At 40.4% G+C, this 18,399-nt stretch overlaps 1 protein-coding gene across 1 annotated transcript in view; it reads right to left on the bottom strand.

Annotated features, from left to right (window-relative positions):
• PCDH15 (protocadherin related 15) overlaps positions 1 to 18,399 on the bottom strand; it is a 338,778-nt gene that overhangs the window by 65,943 nt on the left and 254,436 nt on the right. The window contains exons 32-34 of the mRNA XM_085871026.1: positions 6,405 to 6,581; positions 5,449 to 5,661; positions 4,259 to 4,363 (exon numbers count right to left, since the gene is read on the bottom strand). Coding sequence (XP_085727152.1) covers positions 4,259 to 4,363; positions 5,449 to 5,661; positions 6,405 to 6,581 — 495 coding nt within the window. The remainder of the gene's footprint in view (positions 1 to 4,258; positions 4,364 to 5,448; positions 5,662 to 6,404; positions 6,582 to 18,399) is intronic.

Here is an 18,399-nt window from a genome sequence, read left to right as displayed (position 1 = left end):
CATTACTATACATGTCAAAGCTTGTTTCATTTCATGCAGTAACAAAAATCTGATGGTGGAACAAAGAAAGGGGCGTGCCGAAATATTAATATAGAATATATATATATATATATATATATATATATATATATATATATATATATATATATATATATATATACATATTCAAATACATATATATGTCTGTATACATAGATATGTATATATATATATATATATATATATATATATATATATATGTATTACTAAAACTCTCATGTTGTATGTATGTATGTTCCCGAAATACAGCCAAAACAGTACACGCTAGCGCAAAAATTTTCGGCTCACTTTACTCACCATTCGCCTGCGGTGTGCAGCATCAAGATTTGTTCAAGTCGGGCAACGAAAAAAATATTTAAAAAATCAATTCCCGATTCAGTCAAATACTGTTCGGGAGTATTTGATCAATGCAAACAACCTCAGCGGTATAGTTCTCTGGAGCTATCTTTATTTTTTTTTTTGGAAATTATTTTTTATCAATCGCTGTCGCAATGGGAACCGCAATATGTGTGTGTGTGTGTGTGTGTGTGTGTGTGTGTGTGTGTGTGTGTGTGTGTGTGTGTGTGTGTGTGTGTGTGTGTGTGTGTGTGTGTGTGTGTGTGTGTGTGTGTGTGTGTGTGTGTGTGTGTGTGTGTGGACGAGGTCCAAAAAGTTACAGGACTGAGCCTGCTGTGTTCTCCATTTGCACAACTTGAATGAACGGGTTGCGTCACAGTCTTTCGCAACATTCCAGCAATATATATGATTGGTGATGGTTGACTGCGCTCATTGGGTGATTTTTTACAGCTCGTGCTTTACATATTGTCTAGTCTGAGTCGTCGCGCCATGAAAGTCAATTGTGAGCAGAGAGCCAATCTGAAGTTTCTTGCCAAGCTTGACAAAACACCTTCCGAATCCTTCGCAATGCTGCAGCAAGTCTACGGGGAAGAAACGATGTCATGTATACGTGCATTTGAATGGCATTAGAGGTTCAAAGAGGGACCGGAGGAGGTTGAAGACGATCCACAGTCTGGAAGACCTTTAACAAGCAGAACGGCGGACAACATCGAGTGTGTGAAGCAGCTGGTGTGCACAGATCATTGACTCATGGTGCGGATGATTGCTGAGGAACTTTCCATCAACAAGGACACTGTCTGGAGCATCAACCCTGAAAATCTCGAAATGCGCAAGGTGTGCGCAAAGATGGTTCCCAAGCTGTTGTCCGAGGACCAGAAACAGCAAAGAGTCACTGTCTGTCAAGACATTATCGAGCGCCTCGAGGACGATCCAGACCTGCTTAGGAGAGTCATTACTGGCGATGAATTGTGGATATTCGAATACGATCCCGAGACCAAACCGCAGAGTCGTCAGTGGAAAAGTCCGACATCACTAAGACCAAAGAAAGCAAGGATGTCGAAGTCGAAGGTCAAGGTGATGCTCATCGCGTTTTTTGACATCAAGGGCATCGTCCACTTCGAAGGGACTCAAGGGGACTCAATTTCCTGATGTGGAGGCCATCAAAAGGGCCGTGACGACGGAGCTCCGGAGGATTGCAGAAGAAGCCTTCCGGGGGTGCATATATATATATATATATATATATATATATATATATATATATATATATATATATACATACTGTATATATATATATACATATATATAATATATATATATATATACATATACATATATATATACATATGTTGTTCATCTTTCGGCTGCTCCCGTTAGGGGTTGCCACAGCGGATCATCCGTTATGATCCGCATACTGATTTGGCAGAGGTTTTACGCCGGATGCCCTTCCTGACGCAACCCTGGTCGCCTCTTACGACACAGGGATCAGGATTTGGGTTTCGCCATGATTCCGGGCTGCTCTACACCCTGCCCAGTGCAGAGCCCCCGTCCTCAAGCGATCCTCCAACCCAAGCCTCCGAGTCGCCGGATTACAGGCGCACGCCACTACGCCCGGTGTATATATATATATATATATATATATATATATATATATATATATATATATATATATATATATATATATATATATATATATATATATATATATATATATATATATATATATATATATATATATATATATATATATATATATATATATATATATATATATATATATATATATATATATATATATATATATTTATATATATATATATATATATATATATATATATATATATTTATATATATATATATATATATATATATATTTATATATATATATATATATATATATATATATATATATATTTATATATATATTTATATATATATATATATATATATATATATATATATATATATATATATATGTATATTGAAACGAGGAGAGGAATATGAAATAGGAGATCGGATAATGTTGAGCAAATAGAAATAAGATACCCGTGGGTGGGACTATGCCCAGCGCGAAAGTGAAAACAAGGCACACTTTCTATCTGAGAAAGGCCTTGAAGCGAACAAAATGAAACAAATAACACAACAACAAATGAATTTACCTGAAATATTGCACTGGATAAAAAAAAACAACAACACGATAACGAATGATACACACAATACAGGACGAAGTCTTCGCCTTCACCTATTTCGATCTTTCCTTCTGAGTGCTGTCATATCAATGTGGTATTCTAAAGCTCCATTGCTTTCTCAATCAGTTTGATTATTTGGCGGATGATCTTATACACTTGCATGTATTTTACCATTCACGAATGTGGGATACTCTCAAGAGCTTAATATATATATATATATATATATATATATATATATATATATATATATATATATATATATATATATATATATATATATATATATATATATATATATATATATATATATATATATATATATATATATATATATATAGTGTCTCCAGGTTGTGGACAATATGGTTCTTCACAACTTGCAGTTTTGCAGTTTTCAAGTTTGGCATTATTCAGTGATCGGTGGTCTATTGTTCTGTAGCATCCTCTCTTGTATCCTTTCTGCTCTGTCCCCAGATATCCTTGTTGTGTTAGGTGGTCGTAAATAATTTTATGATGGTTCCCGTTAAAAGTTTGTATGTTATTGGTAGACATGTGAGAGCTCGATATTTCTCAGACAGTTGTGTTTCTTCAGATTTTGAGATGAGGATTGTGTTGTTTTCTCTGAGCTATTCATCCATTGCATTTTCCCATTGGAGAGGTTCATTGAATGCTCAAGTGTATCGATTGGGGAGAGCATATATTTGTTTTAGCCAGACGTTTGGAATCCCATCTGGGCCAGGACTTTTGAAGTTTGGCATCTTTCTGAGTTGCTTTCTAACTTTTCTGTTCAATTATCACTTAGGGTATTTCTGCTCGATATTGCATTTTCTTTTCAATGTTTTTGGATCCATTCCACCTCTTTGTTGTGTTCTTCATAAATTCCTTTCTATAATTAATTTTTCTAGTTCATCTTTTCTGGGGTGGGGGTGGGAATTGAAATAGTCTGCTTCTGAATCCCTCTAATCTTTTCAGGTTATGTTCTAACAGCTGGTTTTGTTACCTTCTCCACCGAAGATGGGTGGAGGTTATGTATTCACCCCTAATTGTCTGTCTGTCTGTTTGTTGAGCAGGATATGTTTTGATCAAAAAGTTAAAGATGGATTCAGATGGAACTTGGTGGACAGGTGTGGTGTGTGACGAGGCCAAATTTCATTTTGAGGACAAAAACGATGTACAGTATGACACGTCAAAAACGTTGTGGACGTTTTTCGGACAAAAGTTGTTGGACAGGTTGAGTACGTGACAAGGCCGAATTGATTAAACTTTGGTGAGGATCCGGATTCGAGAATTTTAAAAGTGATTCTTCCTTCAAGTGAACAAAAACTATATATGGCAAAATATTTGAAAAATTTGTGGGCAGCTAATGACAAACCTTGGTGGATGAGTTGGGTAGATGACAAGAACAAGCCAATTCGATTTTAGTTAAGGTCCTGATGTAGATCTGGCCCATCAGTGGGATACAAAATTGGAAATTGTTCAACCTGGCGGAAGTACGCGTTCTACCGAGTGTCGTTGTAGTTGAACATGTTTTCCTTGTAATCCATACCAAACTGCCGAAAATATCACTAAAATGAATTAATGACAGAACTTTGAAGTACTAACCGAGCTTGAAGTTGTGATTCGACTGACAGATAATTGTGAGACAGATGACAAGGAACAGAAAATTAACAAGAGACAGACAACATTGGTGTTTTCCTCACCTCCCATCTGCCTCTTCATAACCACTGACAACACGTCGTGCCCCAGTCTTTCCTGTTGGCATGGCTGCCTGGATTCTTGCATTCTTTGCACATTCTGCCTGCCTCCTGCAATCGAGGGACCATGTCAAAAAGATCAAATAAAGTTAATACATGGTGTATCACCTGACTCGTCAACAATCTGCTTCTTTCTTTTTTATCCAAAGGAAATGTCTGTTCCAGGCACAGACCCAACATTTTAGAAATAGGAGATGGTGAGAAGGCTGTAAAAATTAGTGGGGTTGATGGAGAGAGGAGGGGGGGGACTCATGGTGGGTAATGGCAAAGGGTGGGGGAGTTCGGGGTTGAATACAATCCAATACTAAAATGTCAATTTACATGAAATTACCAGTTGTCTTGCTTTTGGGATTTTTACAAATCCATTCGGAATTGGAATCATAATCTACTGTACATAGTAAAGACTATATAATTGGGAAAGAAAGCTGCTGTTAGAAAACGTTCTGGTATGTTTGTTTTGTTGTCACAACAATGTTTATTTGCATTTGTTGTTATGCCTTCTTTTTCAAACAGTGTGACTTCAGGTGATGCCTTAAATCAAATAATTTGCTGCACATGCTGTTGAAGTTTCCAGAGAAAGTGGAGGACTAATGTTTTCACAAAAAAGCGGTCGGTGGGAACTGATGTAACAATTTTGCACTAAATGTGTGTAGGGGAAGGGACTGCAATGTGGAGGAGGTACTAATTTAGTGGTTTTGTTTTAAAGGTTGATGGTGGGGAGAGGGGAGGGGGTGGAGGCATGGAATCAACCTCGCAACAAGCCTTCTTGGGAGATCTGGTATATTCTCACATTGATGTGTATGTGTCTACATAATGACATCATTACAAGCCTCACGTCACCTTTGTTTTTCATCTCTTACAAACATCACCTCCTGTGTTTCCAGTTTCATACTTACTCTTTGAATCTTTCATGCAAGCAAGGAAAGAGTGCGGGAGAAAAAAAAAAGGAATGAAATAAAAAAAACACCATATTTTTTCTCACCTTTCATAACATTAAAAAAATAATAATTATATGCATACATGTATTATCCAATAGGTTTATTAGAATGTTTTGGGGCAATGTGAATCGCCTTAAAAAAAAAAGAGATTCAATTTCCTGTAAAGAGCAGTTCCGCATCTGACAAGAAACGACTCACTGTCTGTAGGAGCCAATGAGTATAAGAGTTGCAGGAACAGCACAGACGACAATGAGGACCGAGATTGCTATTAACGCTCCCTCGCTGTACCCAACCCCAGCACCTCCCCTCCCCAAAGGTCCACGAGGATGTCGCACATTCTCCAGCTTGCTACCTGGACCCAATATCTCTTGCCATGCAGAGTTCAAGTCCAATAACTTTCCGCTCAAGTACCTGGAACATGAGTGGAAGCAAGTTATTTTTTTCCAAGATAGTTCTATATTTATCATGAAAATCACAGGTAATATTTTACCATAAACCTAAACCTCCTGTAAGATCTTTGTGTCATATGATCTTGACCATGTATGTCTGAATGCTCATCAATTGCGATACCACGACTCAGCGTTGCATCATTTTAAAGCTTGTGCAGATCATTTTTCATTATTCATTATGGTAGATGTTTCATTGGAGATTCAACACGGTTGTGTGATTCAATATTGTACATGGCACTGGTTGACATCCACTGGCACTATCGGCAAAATGATAAACTGACGATGAGAGTCTGTGCCTGGTGGATACGTATCACAACACAAAATCAGTGTTGAATCTTGTCATTATCACAAGAGCTGTTCATTTGTTTTTAAAAAGGACATTCATTTCAGGCAAATACTTATGGGAGCAGGATTAAAGAGTTAAAGCATCTAAGCTCAGTGCTGACCTCATGCCATGCAAGAAAATAACAATAACAATAATAATAATAATAATAATGATGTTGATTTCACCTCGATAAAGTAACTTTACTCATTCTGACTTTTATCACATCTTTGCATCGATGATATTGCTTCCCTCTGTGCCTCGTCCGCCTCTCTATTTTAACCCCAATTTCAGTCTGACTCTACTCCCATACTTCCTCCTCTGCCCTTCCACCAACCCCACAAGAACTGTTTTTGCTACATTTTTTTCTGAAATATGCTCACTTGTGAAGATCTGCTCCAGGCACAGGTTGCTTCGTTAGAGGATCCACTGCAAAAATGGTGAGATCAGAGCCTGTGTAGTCTTCATTCTGGAAAGCATCACCCAAGCGTTTGGGGCCAATTTCTGCCACCACCAGCTCAGCACCCGGAACTTGTGCCTGCAGAATCTTTCGGAGCTCACTGCGGATCACAATTGTAGACGTAAAAATAACAACGATGACACATGAGCATGTAAGTAAATATACAGTGAAATCAGACGTCATTTTGGATCGCAATGCTCGACAGGTGCAAAGCCATTTACTTTCCACCCAAATTGCATTACTCGTATCTCATGCATGACAGGCTTTGTGAAAATACAATTACTGCAAAATTATTTCTTTGGAGTAGTTTCAAATGTCCTTCCCAGCATATAAAATGATCTTTAATAGGAGACTGCTTGTTTCATAGAGGGAGTTCAGGGGTGGATCCAGAAACTTTTTAGGGGGTTCATTTGTGGTTAAGATGTTCTCATATTGTGAAATATACCACCAAGCCTTATTCAAATCAATGTAATCGTCGAGGAAAAACCAGTTAATCTATCCAGAGCTCGCAGTGTCCGGTCATAAATTTACTCTATCCACAGGAAAATTTGGGAATACCGAGCTACTTGACCAAAAGGCATCAGGCCTGTCACGAACTGATTTTGAAGAAAGGCTGAAGATTTTGGAATCTTTGCGACAGATTTTTACAACAACAATGTAAATACACAAAATGTTGTCAATACAAATCAATGAAAATATCGAACGGACAAACACAAAATGTGGCGAAATGATCCCGAGCACCGAACCTAAACTCACCATTGTGGATCATCACATCATTAATTATAATAATGGACGATGTAGCCACTGAAACTTTGAATTACCTGGTGAAATAGTTCAGGATTGTACTGTGCTTTGCTGTCGGACGCGATCCCAAAAATGTTGCCTTTCTCTTCGGAGCCAAAACTAAACACTGAGTCGCAGGGATTAATACAGAACCAGCGGTGAATAGTTTCGTGGATCGGATGAATTGCCGAGTGAAAGCAAAAGACGTGTGATTGCCGATTGTCCAGTGATATCTTGCATGACGATCATGTGACATAATTGTAAGGGTGGAGGGGGGGGATTCACGTGCACCCAATGAACCCCCCCTCCCCCCAACCGGATCCACCATTGTAGTTTTTGTGGCAGTACGTGTGCTTGGCAAGCCACTGGAATGTTAATGATCCATCCATCGGGACCATACTCTGTACAGAGCATTGTTGTTGCGAAAGCAGCCTCCTGGGCTATTAGGCACAATCCTGGATGGGTCACTACTCTGAAACAGGATACCCAAATGGCTCAATCATCCCAGCAAAGTGGTACTCATTTTGCTGACCTCAGAAGGATGACAGACTGAATCAACCCCATCCATCCATCCATCCATCCATCGGGACCATACTCTGTGCAGAACGTTGGTGCTGCCTCAGCAGTCTCCTTGGCTATTGGACACAATCCTGGACGGGTCGCCACTCCGACACAGGATTCCAGCAAGCTGACACTCATTTTGCCGTCCTCGGAAGGATGACAGGAGTTAACCCAACATGGTATTAATTCAACATCCAAGCAGGATTTTAACTCAGGACCCTAGGATCTCAAGCCCACCACGGTAGCCAGTCAACACCAAGCATACATCACTGCTAACAATGTATCGACATTCATTTTCATCAAGAACATACAGTAGTGTTGAAAACATGAAAGCTTTTGGAATCAATGCAACCAAGTGTTGTTGATGATGATAAATCCATAACTTGTTACCTTCATCAGAGGAGATGATATTGCATTTAGGTTGAATTGTTTTTGTTTGTTACATGCAAAAATTTTTTTTGCCAATTATGTTGGTCAGTAGCGTTTGTCTGTTTTTTTTTTTCCTTTTGTACAATCGTTTTGATAATTTTTTTGTGCGTGTGTGTAGGTGACCGACCAAGGATGGCAACACTAAATTTTGGTGAAGATCCAAATCCGGATCCGGATCTGAGAATTTCTTTAAGTGATTCTTCACCAATGAGAAATTGGTCCAAAAACGATAAGTAGCACAATATCTCAAAAGGTTACGGATGGATTCCGCAGAAACTTTGTGGACAGGTTGGGTGTGTGAAAACGACGAATTGATTCGATTTTTTGTGAAGATCCGAATCCAGATCCAGATTCGAGAATTTTTTTTAAGTGATTCTTCACCATTGAGAGATGGAGCCAAAAACTATGTGTAGCACGATATATCTAAAAGTTGTGGACGAGTTATGACAAAACAAAGTGGAAGAGTTGGTTAAGTGACAAAATCAAGTCGATTCGGTTTTGGTTCAGGTCTGGATTCAGATCCGACTTAATAGTGGGATACAAAATGTAAACTGTTCAGCCTGGCGGAGGTATGCGCTCCACTGAGTGCCGTTCCGTTTCGCCAAGTGTCACTTGATGAGTGATTTTTCATTTGTTTGTTTGTTTGTTTGTGTGCACAGAACTTTAGTGTTTTTCTTCGTAACCCCTTGTCAGGTTGAGACGAAGTTTTCACCATCGGAGCGATTACTCATGGAGAATGTTTTAATGATAATTATGATGTCGTAGGTCATGTGGTGTGGCAGCCATGTTGGAAAAACAGAAAAATTTTGGTCCTCTGCATCTCTGAAATTGCACCAAGGAAAAAATTGAAACTTGGCACATAGCACGTACTCCTCATGGGGAATGAGGGTGATTTTTTTTAATGACGTCACATGTGCCTTCGTTCTAACGTCATAATTGCATATGTAGAACGCTACATCTTCTTCTTCTTCTTCTTTCGGCTGGTCCCGTTCGGGGTCGCCACAGCGGATCATCCGTATGATCCGCATAGTGATTTGGCACATGTTTTACGCCGGATGCCCTTCCTGACGCAACCCTGGTCGCCTCTTACGGCACAGGGATACCGTAGATATGTAGAACGCTACATCCGATCAGTATAAAAATTTTGAGGGTCATCTCGGGATAAATTGGTCCACAGGAAAAAAGCTGATGATGTCATCGGTCATGTGATTCGGCAGCCATATTGTTTTGAATAAAAAAAATTTTAACCTTCAAAAATCTTCTTCTCTGAAATGACTAAACAGATTGAGGTGAAACCTTACAGGTATGGCTGCCTATCCATGAGGAACTAAACCTTCAACATATGATGTCATTGGTCACATGTTTTGGCAGCCATATTGGATTGACCCTAAAACCTATAAAAACATCTTCTCCAGAACGCTGGACAGATCGAGGGGAACCTTCCCACAAATGTTCCACAAGCCTTGGGGATACCAGGGTATTCACGAATAATTGATGTTACATCGTCTGGCAACCATATAATATTAGATTGAGCGAAAATCTTAAAAAAAATTCTTTCTCTTGAACTGCTTCATCAATCGACGTGAAACTTCACAATTATGATCGAGTTGTGATGTTGAATATATCTTTTAAATTTTAACTTGATCAGACGATGGTCTGGCCGCCAGAATTATTTAATTTTTTGATTATGGGTTCTTTTTGTTTTTTGATTTTTTTTTTGTTGAATAAAACTCACTTGGCTGTGCCTGGATTGGTTTGATGGTAGAGGGGTAGTGGATGAAACCCAAATCCTATCCAGATTCCTCCTGATGACTTCATCTTTGCTTTTTGACTCTTTGGGTTCTTTCTGATGACTACAATGCAGGACTGTACCTATTTGGTGTTCCATTTGATTTGAATTGAATTTATTTGAATCTCATTCTCAATGCAATTGAATAAAAATAAACATCATGGGTTTGGGTCAGGTGTCCAATCAAAGCAGGGTTGCATAAAAGCGGGAAATCTTGGTACCCGGTCATAACTGCCAGCAGTTATAAAGTGGAAGTTCAATTATGTCTATTATTGATTACAGAACACACCAGTACACAAACACCACAAAAAAAACTTCATAAACGCCACACAAAACAAGTCCTGGATGAGGGTATGCAATCTCTGATTGCTCTTTTTTTTGTTAATTTTTGTGTCTGTGGGAATGAATGCCAGCTTTTGAAAATTCAAATATATTAGTAAATATAATATTTTGAACAAAAAACATATCCTGACCAATTATTTATCCTTGCGTAATGAAAAAATTAAAATAAAAAACCTTGTTATCAAATCGATAATCATCATACTATGAAGGAGCTGTGGCATATGTATGTATGTAGGTATGTATGTATGTGTATGTATGTATTGTTACGGTACCGGGGTTCAGGGGTTATCACAATGAGGCTCCTCTCCCTGACCTCCGGACCTGAGGCTGCCAGCTGTGGATAACTCCGTGGTCCAGCGAGTTGCTAAGCAACCACAGATGCCGATTGACATCACCAAACCGAGCAGGATCCTCGTTCCTTAACTACCGCATTACCTGACCAGTGGTTTGGTAGTCCCAATTGGGGAACTACGCTATCTCCGTCCATCTGCCTATTTAATACGTATGACCGAGCGAACCGAGGATGAACATTGGTTGTCAGTTGGAGCGAATTATTGGGGTAGAATGTCCTGTCCATCTATTTGTACACACTATGTCAAACCAATTAAGGAAAGGACACTCAAGCAGGTTGGAATATGCTTACAAACAACATGGCAAGCATTAATTCACAGTCAAAACAGGTAATAATCATGAAGCACAAAGTTAAAAAGCAACACACAACAGAACAATAATCTTAATTCCTTAGCACTTATGGAAGCCCATTCTGCAATCTTACTTTTGCTAGGAACAATGCAGGTGTGCTATTAGAAACATTACGGGAAAACGTAGGTAGGAAGAAGAGAAGAAAGAAGCAGAGTGAGGCTTGGTTGCGGCCTCCGACTCACCCCAGCATGAACAGGTGGGCCCACGCTAATCCCATAGTGGAGGGAAATATTGAGAAGGAATGGAAGGCAAAGGTGTGTGTGGTTGCTCTATGAAATGAGAGGAATGGCGTTGCAGCATAGGTTTTAGAGGAAAGGTGTGAGGTGCGAATGAGAACCTCGTTCTAATGGGTCGAGGCCAATTATTCATAGGTCTTTGCAATTGTGATCTCTTTTGTGTGGTTCTTAGAGGAAAGCAAGAGAAAGATCATGAAAGTCAGTAATGGAACTATTTGCCCAGGCTGATGACCTCATGGCATTCCTGTTCTCTGGCCTTAGCCCTGTGCTTGTCTCGCCACAACACAGTCTGCCTTGGGACCCAGCGCAATGTAGTCTGGCGATCACTCAGCTTGTCCCAGCTCCATCACAGCTTGTCTCAGCAGGTGATTTCCCTTTGGCACGAACAGGGTGGGCAGCTTTCTTCTCATCAGTTCCTCAGCATGTTCCAATACAGCGAATGGTTCTCAGGTCTCGCTTTTTAAGCCTCCTGGGCAGGGAGGGGCCATGAGAGGGCAGAATTTGTTTGAGGCAGAGTAACTCGGAGCGAAGGCCGCACTGCACCCTTTGATCCAGCATGGCGCATTCACATTGGCTATGTCTCCCAACTGCCTCCAAGGAGAGCACGATAAACTCTGCCCACAGCTTCCAGGTAAACTGCAGTCTTTGTTACTTGCCATTGTGCTTCCTTCATTGTTACTTGCCAATGAGCGGTGGCTATGTTTGAAATGTGTGTCGTGCCGTGTGAAAGATGCAATAAGAATGAAAGAAAGGAAGGAATTTGGAGGGATTGGTTTGCTTTCAATGATAAAGGGTTTCTGTAACCGGTACGGGGTGTGAAAAGCATGAACAGACGTTCAAGAGTGAAGTGGTGAGTAATGCGAACGGACTACGGGTGGACGGATTGATGGATTTGGAAGACAGATAAAGAGAAGATTAAGAGTGGGGGAATTATGGAAGGGGAAAAGCCTAACTAAACCCATAGTGGAGTGGAGGGAAATATAGAGGAGTATATAGAGGAGGAAATATAGAGGACTAAACCCATAGTGGAGTGGAGGGAAATACAATATAATTGTCCCTCATCCCCAATACAATGGGCAGGGATACTTTCTAAACACACAAACTAATGAAATAATGAATTATTGGAGATCATATGTGTTTTTGGATGTCTCCCGTGGGATCTGGTTCCACAGCCGTCACGGTATGTATGGTTATATATTGATACTTGACAGTATGTTCCCAAATAGAAGTCACGAGGACGGGATGTACATTGCTGTCACTGTTTATCATGGAGAAAGAAATGATTATTACGAACTTAACTTTCCTTGACTAAATCAGACTTGAGGAAAACAGTACTTAAGTGTTTTTACTGCCTGTCATTGACAGGCACTTCGGCTAGTATTGATAATACTGGACACCGCTCCTTCCCAATTCCATATCCAGGTGCTGCAGGATGTCATCGCCGGGCGTTGAAGGAAGGGAGGACTGAGTTTGCACTTCGTTTGTTTTCTTGCTTTCTTGTTGTACACCGCTCCCTCCCAATTCCGTCTCCACGTGCTGCACGGCGGCATCGTCGGGCGCCAAAGGTGCTGTGGCAGTGTTGCGCGCTGGAGGATTTGCTATTTATTTATTTATTTATTTGGCATGGGGGCAGGGTACTTTGAATGTACCTCTGCTTGTTGCTATTCATGCCAAAGAGACACCGTCTCCAAATGTACAAGCAATTCCACAAATCTAAAGCAACGTAAAAATAAATGGTGATAATAAATAAAGAAACAATCAAACAAACAAACAAGGAAAATAAACCCGAGGGAAAGTTTATATTTCTTCAAAATGGCCAACTATTTTCTCGTACCCTGCAATACCACATAATATATTGTCATTGTCACACCAACTCAGTATCCGTCCTGATGGTGCTCGAGGGAGGAGATGTTTAATATGAGTTCAGTGGATATAATTATTAATTTTACGAACTTGAAATGATGGTCAAATTGGCAGAAAGTACAAGTAAGGTACAACAAAGCCATTAAAAAAAAAACCAGAAACATTCAAAGAAAGGTTTGACAATAAACAACAAAATAAATTTGATGACGTTAATTATAATTTATATTACTTTGATGACTTATTATAATTTATATTACTTTGAGGATTTTGATTATAATTTATATTACTTTGAGGATTTTGATTATAATTATATTACTTTGACGACGTTAATTATAATTTATATTACTCTACTGTGCCCGTAGATATATAGCACGGAAAGGTGAAATGAAAATGGGTGATGTAATAAAAGAGAATGGGCCTCGGGGAAAGAGCGAAGGGATAAGGAGTGAGCAAGTAACCGACACAGGACAAATCAGCAGAGTTGAGGAGAGAGACTTTGACTTTTGAATATTATTTTAAAACTTGTATAAAAAGGCACACTCTTTCAGGGAAAACAATAAACAAACAGGAATCCTTTTAGCTACAAGCACGGTAGGAATAAAACATATTAGTGTAGTAGATAGTAGAAAAATCGTGCAAATTATGATACAAGCATTAAATTTGGCATTTCTGTTCTGCAGGGCTTTCTGATCAAATCTGCCTGATTGGCCATTTGAAAATCCAAATTTTTCAAAATTAAATTTTGGGCGGAGAAACTTAAACTCTGAGGAGGAGAAAAGGCTCTGTGGTGCTGGGGGAGAGGGGGGACAAGAGAGGGGGAAGAAGGCAGTTGAGGATTTGAGGAGGTGGAATGAAGAGATGGAGGTGAGAGGGCAGTGGAGGGAGGCAGCTTTGTGGAAGAGAGGGAAAGGGCACGCTCCCCGTTTGACATCCCTTTCATTCTTGAAAATCCCCGTGTACCGCAAATCTTCAAACTAAGGGGTAATGGGGGAAAATAGGGATAGAGACTTCAACTTTAAAATTTGTCCAAGCTGTACCCTTCATTAACATGTTTGTGCATTAATTTTTATGAATAAAAAAATTAAGAACGTAAAATAAAGTATTATCATTACTATTTAATATGCAGACTGGCTGCTGGTTGCATCATTGCTGGGAGCACATCAGTGCTGCTTATCCAGTGCCCTGTTTGCAGTAGGCTGGTCCTCATTTTGCTGACTGCAGGATGACAGGCTGAGTCAACACCACCTTGTGTTGGTTAGCAGCACAACACGGGCTTGAACTCAAGATCCTAACGTCTTAAGGCAGCCATCTTAACTGTTAAGGCGACACCAGCCTAATTCTCCTGCCTCAATAACATAAAATAAAGCTCGTTTTGTTGAGTTATTAATATTATGATCATGAAATTTACATTTAATAATAATGATGATGATGATAAACTTGATCCAATAATGCGATGGCAATGTTGATGATTGTGATGATAAAGACGAGTTGATGGAGATGATGGTGATGATGATGTTGGAGGATCCAAGGGGGGTATCGTGTTAACGGCCCATGTTAATTAATTAGGTGAATAAATCCTAATTTACATTGCATCGGCATCATACAGTATTATTGGCGGGCTCTTCTTCACTCGATATGAGTGCATGCACATGCCACCCTTTATTGCTATATATCGATATATTGCATGGTTTTTGTGAGTATAATGAAGGCGATTTGTATTAAACAGTCTTCAAGTATGTAATTCAATTGAAACAGAAATTTCAAGGGGTTTAAAGGCATCTATATAAAAATATATGTAGAAATTATATATATATATATATATATATATATATATATATATATATATATATATATATATATATATATATATATATTGTTATTGATATGGACTTCAGAATCGGATCCGACTAATGCATACAAACATTTAGGTCCTCAGACAGTTATTTCCATAAATGCATGTCCAGGGTAGACCCATCTCCATGTCTGGTGGGATTCTAACTTTGATGCATTGGAGAAGGGTATAGAACAGATTACGATGCGAGAGGAGGTTTACAACATGAACCTCTGTGATTGGCTTCTTCTGCCATTTATGCTTACTGTCCGAAACCCCGTCACAGACGGATTCCGTTCATTCAACCACCCTCACCAGCTCACTCACACTCGAGGGACATGGACTGGACAGGGCGTGCTTGCCCCCGCCTACTCATCCCCCGCCCCTGCCCCAATTCCCCCCACCGCCTTCCACCCCCGCCTTCAATTTGCTTACCCCCGCCAAAAAATTTAATTACCCTGGCCCCGCCCCCGCCTCTTCACTCCCCGCCCCTCGTCTATTGATTACCCGCCCCACTTGCCCCCGGGCCCCCGCCCCCTGTCCACCCCTCACACTCAACCCCACCTAATTCACCCCATCCCCTGCCCACTCATCCCCCGCCCCATTTCCCCCATCTCCCGCTTTCAATTTGCTTACCCCCGCCCAAAAATTTGCTTACCTTGCCCCCTGCCTCTTCACTCCCTGCCCGCATCTCTTCATCCCCCGCCCCCGCCACTTCAGAGTTGAAGTTTCACTATTGCCACTATGTGCGATGCACTCTTACAGGTACGAAGTTTCTTTCAGTCCAGGTCACAGTACCGAGAAAAACGTGACGCGACCGCTAGGAGGAGCACAAAATTGGTCCTTCAGTATTAATATATAGATGCTGCTAATAACGACCATGGGATTGTCATGAAGAGATACAAAGAAAATTGCTGTTGGAACTCTTCTTTGGCTCTTATGATACATTTATATAATCAACTACACTGAGGATCTGTAAATTGGTACTCACTCGGTTGCCAAACGAGGATGGGGGATGGGGTGGGGAGGGAGAGATAATGGAGATCTTGTTTAATTCAACAAGGTGAAAATGCAATAACGTTTTTGAGAATTTCTAATATAGGGAAAAGGAAAGCTTCCTAACAATGCACAGTCAGGTTTATTTTGTCACTGGTGGAAAAAGGAAAAACGAATTAATGGAACACCACCATAATGAGAAAGAAACCATCAAGTGGCGGCCATATCGAGCCTCGAGTTGAGAGTTGTTTGGCTATTTCTGAAACTTCTGTGACCGAGTCAGTGGCTCTGTCTCTGTATACAGGGTGTTCCAAAAAGACCCAAACAACTTTGGTTGTTAATATATTTCGAACCACAAATGATACAACGATGCCCTTTGGTTTACATGACACAGAAACTCATATAGTTTTGTGTGCATCATCAATACACTTCGATTTAAACTCTGTTTGTCAAGCGCAGAACATCAAGGCAGTACACGAGTTCTTGCACTTTCAGCTCAGTATGTTTACGTCCACCGGTGTGCATGCGGCTGTGATCTGAGAACGAAGATCCTGCTGGTCCACCACTTTGGTCTTGTTGACAACTTTGTGGACAAGCCCCCCACAGAAAGAAAATCAAGGGGGCTTGTGTCTGGTGATCGTAGGGGCCAGGCGGTTTATCCGTCTTGGTGTATACAGCGACTGAGGAAATTTTCATTCAGGATGGCTCAACAGATGAAGGTCCAATGAGAGGGAGTGCCATCATGTTGAAAAATGATATTGGGTTGCAGATCTTCAATCTGTGGGAAGGTGAATCCTTCCAACATGTTCATGTAAATTGTTGAGGTCACTGTATCGTCCACAAAGAAAAACGGACCCACCAAGCGGACATGGAGAAGGCCACACAACACATTGATCTTTGGGCTATCGCGTATGTGTTCAATGACCACGAGGGGGTTTCAGAGCCCCAGAGCATCACATTGTGCCAGTTGACCTTCCCCGATGCATGAAAGCAAGCTTCATCTGTGAACATAACCTTTTTTAGGTAATCTTCATCATCCTCTATGCGACTGAGTATTTCGAAGGCAAATGCAAGGCATTTGGATCCATCATTTGATTTGAGTTCCTGCAGAATCTGCACCCCATAGGCATAAATCTTCAGTCTTTTATGCAAAATCCTGTGTACAGTGGTGGTTGGTCGTCACAGCTCTCAAGATTCACTTCAAATTGATTTTATGAGACTTTGTTGAAATGATTCACACACTCGTTCAATGTCTGCTGCACTTGTGATTGGATGACCTGTACTTTTCTGTTTCTGACAACTTCCAGTCTCCTTAAACCCCTTGTACTACTCCATGATACTAATCCGCGATGGCGGATTCCTTCCACAACTTGTACGGAAATTGTGATGAACTTGCGTGTCGGATTTCGTCTCGATGAACCATTCGACGCACTGAGCTTTCTCCTATGCAGTCGCCATTTTCTTTTACATTAAACCACCAGACATGAAAATACGGAAATTGTTATGAGTTTCTGTACCATATGAAAGGAAGTGTATCATTGTATTATTTGTGGTACTAAATATATGAACAACCAAATTTGTCCAGATCTTTATGGAACACCCTTTTTATCTCCCTCTCCTTCTCCCTCTCAATCAAAGAAAAGATGGAATGTAGTAGGATTTTATCAGAAGGAAAAGGGGAGTTAGATGAGGGTACAGAGGAAATAAATCGTGAAACGTAGGAAGATAGACTCAAATATGTATCACAACAGACGCAAGTGCAAGAGCGCTCTCTAATTGCATGCACGTGCAAGTAGCAGCTGTGAAGAGAGAGGGAGAGAGGGAGAGAGACCTACTGAGTCGCATGCCCATTGGCATTAGATTTCACAAGCAAACAATAAAAAAAATCTGGTCTGCAGTGAATGCACTCATGCTGTACAGTCTGACAGACATACATCAATCGGACTATATTTTTACAGTTATACAAAATTTTGAAGCCAAACCACAGTTTCTTGTAAACTCCCTTTGTGACTGCTTTCATGGCATTGTTTTCTACCATCTCTGGTGTCTGTTTAATTGTGATACAGATGGCTACTTTGGTACCACTGGACAGGATCCATGATTCTATGCACACATTTAACAATTGAACTGCCCTTCAGAGATTTTTACATCGACGAGAGTGCAATCCACCAACAGGTGTTCCACTTCCTGCATTCCGAAGACTGCACAACACCCTAATGTCCAACTAATTCCTTTTCTGACTTCCCACTGTATCATCACCAGCACTTCTGCCATTGGAGGGATCGTGACTGTTGCATGCACCGCCAGACCTTGCGACATTACATCCTCACCTAATAACGACAGCCTCTCAGATCCCACCCAGATATAATTGGCAATCATCTTCTCA

Source organism: Eptatretus burgeri, chromosome 2 (assembly GCF_056783735.1).
Source record: "Eptatretus burgeri isolate ZD-2024b chromosome 2, Ebu_testis_v1, whole genome shotgun sequence".
Lineage (NCBI taxonomy): Eukaryota > Metazoa > Chordata > Myxini > Myxiniformes > Myxinidae > Eptatretus > Eptatretus burgeri.
Note: the sequence above shows the minus strand (reverse complement) of the source record. Positions and strands in the feature narration are given on the sequence as shown.